Source organism: Cotesia glomerata, linkage group LG1, assembly GCF_020080835.1.
Source record: "Cotesia glomerata isolate CgM1 linkage group LG1, MPM_Cglom_v2.3, whole genome shotgun sequence".
NCBI classification, from domain to species: domain Eukaryota; kingdom Metazoa; phylum Arthropoda; class Insecta; order Hymenoptera; family Braconidae; genus Cotesia; species Cotesia glomerata.
The window spans coordinates 20,387,018-20,392,500 of record NC_058158.1 but is presented as its reverse complement, the minus strand read 5'-3'; the positions used below and the strand labels follow the sequence as shown (position 1 = coordinate 20,392,500).

Sequence of the window (5,483 nt, the reverse complement as noted above, 5' to 3'; positions counted from 1 at the left end):
CCGGAAGCAATAATGGAAAATCCATCGAATCAACTCATCCAAGCTCAATTGGAAGCCGCTGTGAAATCAATTCATACTTTTCCAGAGTCCTCTGTCAAGAGTCATATTATAGAGGAAAAAAAAAAAGTTTTTGAGAATTTTTTTACAAAATTTTCTAACTATGAACGTGAAGATGAGGATAAAACTGACGATAAAATGATAACAATCGATTCGTTATTGGAATTGTACAAGGTAAATAAAACCGGTTCACAAAAAGAAATTGATCTGTACCTTTGTCTAGACCCACCTAGGGTTGTTCGTTCCGATGCATTGAACCTAAATTTTAGGGCCGTTCGGTACGTGAAGCGTCAAAATTTTTAGTAAATTACAAAAAGCCACCAAAAATGGCTAAAAATCGTGAAAATTGTAGTTATAACGAATATATTTCTTGTGTATTGGCATTAGTTGAATTCAAATCTCAAGTTAATTTGGCTTGTAGATCCTCCAAAATTGGAGTAACTTGCAAAAAATGGTGAAATTTCCAAAAAATAATAATTATACGATTAAAAAAATTCGAAAAACGGTTGACCCTAAAGACCATTCTTGCAACTTCCCGCCAATTTTATACTTATGCGCTCAAAATTGCACTTTTTACGATGTTTAGCTTACGATTTTAGCTCTTCGAGCTCAAAAATATACTTTTCGTGTGATTTTGAGCTCTCCGAGCTCATTCGGGGAAGCTTCCTAAGACCTCAAAACGTCGAGATCTGATGAAAACTCGATTTTCGAAAAACGGGGTAAGACCAATAACTTCCCGATATTTGAAAATTTTCAATCTTCTTAACGAAAAGTTAAAAATTTTTGTAAACCAAAATGTATAACATTGATTTATAAATACTTTCGACTTAACTTTTGGCGTGAAAAAATAATTTTTTTTAAGACATGTACTTTTCATTGATTGAATTTAAAATTAGATGATAAATGACAACTATTATTTTTTATCTACAACCACAAAATTTGGACGCTGTACCGACCGACGGACCTCCCATTCGGATTTAACGCATCGAAATACACAACCTTAAATAGATCTGGTTAAAGGTACAGAGCACGTTTTTTGTAAACCGGTGTAATTGTTATAATAAGACCGAAAAAGTGTTCCAGACTTATAAATAAGTTTTTTAAATTTTTATTGCCTCGTTGATTTGCAAAAATCTAAATTCAATTAATTTTTTCCTCTCCGGGCGTAAAGCGTCAACTTTAGCCCCGCTGCGCTAAACGAAGTTGACGCTTTCTGCCTTCGTCGGGGAAAAAAATAATATACACTACTCGGGAAGTAAATAAGAAAGCCTTAGATCACATGTTTGTTGACCTCGGCTTCGCCTCGGCCAATATTATATGTGATCTGAGACCTTTCTTGGTTTACTTCCCTAGAGGTGTAATATACTATTACATTTGAAACAGTTTGATATATATTTGATAGATTAAGAACTCTTAAGATGAAGAAAAGTGATTTGAAATCATTATTTCAACACTAAATATACGCAAAATATGTGCATAGTATTAAAATCGAATACTTCCATAGCATATTACACTACAAGGGCAGAAAATTGAGATTCCTGCACTGCGCGCCGAGGCGAAGCCTCGGGCATCATGGCGCGCAGTTCAGGGCTCTCTAATTTCTGCCCTTGTAGTGTATACTAGTTTTTTTGCTATGCGGTCGAAAGTACGCAAAAAATTGCGTTGAAAAAAAATTGATGCCTGCTTCCAACATTTACGGCACGAGCGAAGCAAGTGCTGCTGGTCGGGGGGCAGGCATAAAATACACCTGTATAAGTATATTGTAAATTAAGTCTGATTTTTAGAATAAAAAAAAAAAAAAAAAAAAAAAAAACAGAAAAATCAAATAATAATGGTAAAATGCATGGAAAAAAAATTAAGAAAAATCATTTCTCTTCGTCAGGGTCTAACGAATGAATAGTGGAAGAGCAAACTGATATGAAATTACTCAATAAAACTCTATAAGTTTTTTTCGTTTGCTCATCCTGTATTTCATGTCAAAACAAAAAAAATGTATGTATTTAAAAATAATCAAAATTCAATTGATTTCAATTAGGTGGAACTAGGATTGGACGATCGAAACTTGTTTTCAAGTAATGTTGGTATGACTATAACGGTTAAGGACATAAAAAGGCTTATCCCACCAAATGAATTGAATGATGAAGTAAGTTATTATTTTTATTCCGAAATTTCTAAAGTTCAACTTTTTATGAATCGTGTCAAATTTTTTCGTTCATCTATCGCATGTTGCATTACAGCTTTATATTTTACCTCTCTAGAGAAATCTCTCTCTACTTACCTCTTCTATAATTAACCTCTCACTACATTTGACCACATTTTCTCTCTTCATTGAACTCTCGTATACAGCTCTTACGCACTGAGAGAACATTTTATTTGCATCAAATGAGACTCGTTGCTTTTAAGGAAATCTTTTATTTCAACACCACCAACTCGTACTTATTCGACCCAATTAAATTAATTTATTTCAGACAAAGATATGGTTTATTCAGTGTAGTAATTGCACATTGATTATTAATCACGAGTATTTCAGAGCACTGAGTTATTGAATATTATTTAATTGCAATTACTGAATTCTCAAACTATTAATTGATATTAAAGTTGTTGATTTTATAGTATTTATTTTGAGCGTTACAAATTAGACAGTGTTATTTAACAATGATTTTTCATGACTATGAGCGAAACTGAGCAAAACTGAGTATTAATTGAGTATCGATAATCGATTGTTACAAAATGCATTGTAGAAATTCCAAACTTATAAAGTGACAATGTTTATTTATAATGATAGTGCATAATGAAGAGCGAAAGTTCGAAGAGCGAAAGAGTGCGTAAATCAATAATCTCTGACGTCAAAAATAAATACAAAACATGGTGTGACAATAATTGTACAAGTGAGGTGAAAAGTATCGAGTCTGAAGTTAAATTGGATTTTTCAGCAGTCACAAGAAATGATTGTACAAGCAGTAAATATAGTTACGCTGTAATTTTATTAAAAACATTTTAACGTATGTGTGAGTGAGAGAGTGAGTGGAAGTAAGACTGTCTGAGGTATGATGTGTAGAGATGGGAGTAAAAAGAGACCGAGAGGCCCAAGTAATTATAAAGGATAGTTTAAGTTAATATAAGACCATCCGGACTGAGGAGTGGACGTGCTCATTCTTTGTCAAACAAAAGCCACCGATACTACATCAAACAAATCTGTCCTGCTCTTTAATTCCATTTAATAATATAATAATTAAAAATTTATATTCCACATAATCAAAAAGGATTTTTATAGATTATATGCTTACCTTGGTAGACTAGGCGATGATATCAGCTAAGCAAAGTCTGACCAGAGCGTAAAAGTCTGAATTTTTGAGTGATGGACACAAAATGTCGATGATTTCTAGAATATTATTTAGCTCTAAGTAATTACTTGTGATTGCTGAGCACTGATGAATATGATTGGTACAATAATAATGTAGAACACACTGGCACAGAGAAACTATGCGGTGTCAAGCACAAGGTTAGAGTGCACATGATCAGTGAATACACACTGAGTTTACAAAAGAGAGTAATTTAACTGTACCTGAGTTGCCGAATGTATGAACGATGAGTAAAAATTAATGAGAAAACGAGTACCTTTCTATAGTAAAATTTTAAAATTTAATGTTGCCAACATTAATATTTGCTGAATGAAGTAGTAAATTCTAACCGCAACGATATAGAAAGTAAACTATAATTATTGACTAGTATTTATTACTGTTTGAAAGTATAATTTTTAACAAGTGTGACGTCTGCTAAAATTCAAAATTTTTTGTTTATTTTTAAATATATGTAACTTCTTATTTTTAGTATACAATTTGTCATACCCTTGAAGTCTGTAGAAGAGAAATCTGGCCTATCTTTCCCACGATTTGATGACGCTCACACGAGTTACCCGGATCTCTTTGTATCTATCAGAATTTAACGACTTTGTTTTTCTAACTTTCAAATTTGTAATATGGTGAAGTCACCATCATGTTTTCCGCTTAAAGTCGTAAAAGTAAGACCTATAAGGCAATAGTTCAAACTACGCATAGGTTTATTCGGGTTTCGAAAAATCTAGAAACGCGATGATGCAAAATACCCTTGAGCTCTCCCTCAATTTTTGAATTAATTTTCCTATGAGTCCCATACAGACGCCGGTGTCGCTAACCATATATAAACTGCCCGAAAATCATTTTTCAACAGTTCGATTTCGACCAGGATACCACTGGTTAGCTCCGCGTCGGTCGGCTCCGGGCATCAAATTCTTCGAAAGCACAAAGTACTCCGTGATACACGAGACAGTGCCTTGCTCGTGGTTAGGCTGCACTTAGTAGCACTAACGTGGTAGATTCATCGGCTATTCGATATATGCCATAATTATATTCCATTTGTCTTTATTTTTATTATTTTCCGCCGTTGAGCGTCGATTGTGTATTATTCCGCCGTTGAGCGTTGATTTTTCCGCGAGAATCGCGAAGTATATTGTTTTCCGCCGAAGAGCGTCGAGTAGTGTTAGGTTTTTGCGCTTAAAGTCGCGAAGGTTAATTCATTATTTGAAATAATTCAATTTCTCCGTGATACACGAGATCCGGTAATTCGGTAGCGAAAATACCTGAGCGTCGATTGAGTGCTAAGTTTTCCGCGTAAAGTCGCGAAGATTAAAATAATATCATTATTAGTAAATATTTAATTTCTCCGTGATACACGAGATACGGTATTTCGATAGTGAAACTACCCATAGAAGGTGAAAGGGCCCATTAAATTTGAGCCTCTCTACAGACTTCCAGGGTAAGCCCAAAACATTATCTACATTTAAGACATTATTATTTTTCTAACATTTGTGTTCCTTTTTTTATCTCTATCTTGATTAACCTTTTTATAAACCCAAATTTGTAACACGTTCACTTGTTTTTCTCAATAAATTCAAACAAATAAACAAGTTGATGCTTTCATTTTTACTTTTAAAATAAAATAAGATCTCCATTACAAAGTAAAGTTACAACTAAACAATAGAATAGGTTACTCGTGACCGAAGTCAGCAGGATCCATCATCCTTACTCTCTCTAATGTACCTAGAAGACAATCTCTTGCTTGATCGGTTTCAATCGGGATTTCGTAAGCAATGTAGTACGCAATCAGCTTTGTTAAAACTCACTGACGACATCAGAGCAGCGATGGACAGAAATCAACTAACCATTCTGGTGCTATTTGACCTGAGTAAAGCCTTCGACTACGTAGATCCCAAAGTTATTTTAATCTCTCTTCATGAATTGGGGTTCTCTTCAGAAGTGATAAGCTGGTTTTTTTCCTATCTATCAAATCGTTCACAATCCATTTTAAATGACCATGGAACTCCAATTGAATTGCTAAAAACTTCGTCGGGTGTTCCTCAAGGCTCCGTACTCGGGCCAATATTGTTT

At 34.1% G+C, this 5,483-nt stretch overlaps 1 protein-coding gene across 1 annotated transcript; it reads left to right on the top strand.

The window, feature by feature from the left end:
* Positions 1-6: 6 nt before the first annotated feature.
* On the top strand, positions 7-2,350 carry LOC123266366. The gene is made up of 2 exons (XM_044730647.1): positions 7-231; positions 2,093-2,350. The coding sequence occupies exons 1-2, from the start codon at positions 13-15 to the stop codon at positions 2,348-2,350; spliced, it is 477 nt and encodes a 158-aa protein (XP_044586582.1). The 5' UTR covers positions 7-12.
* The last annotated feature ends 3,133 nt before the right edge of the window (positions 2,351-5,483 follow it).

What these genes read in the sequence shown, in the direction of transcription:
- LOC123266366 (XM_044730647.1), top strand. Translation starts at nt 13, where the DNA reads ATGGAAAATCCATCGAATCAACTCATCCAAGCTCAATTGGAAGCCGCT. An exon ending in CGTTATTGGAATTGTACAAG is followed by an intron (nt 232 to 2,092) that starts GTAAATAAAACC and finishes GATTTCAATTAG; the next exon opens with GTGGAACTAGGATTGGACGA.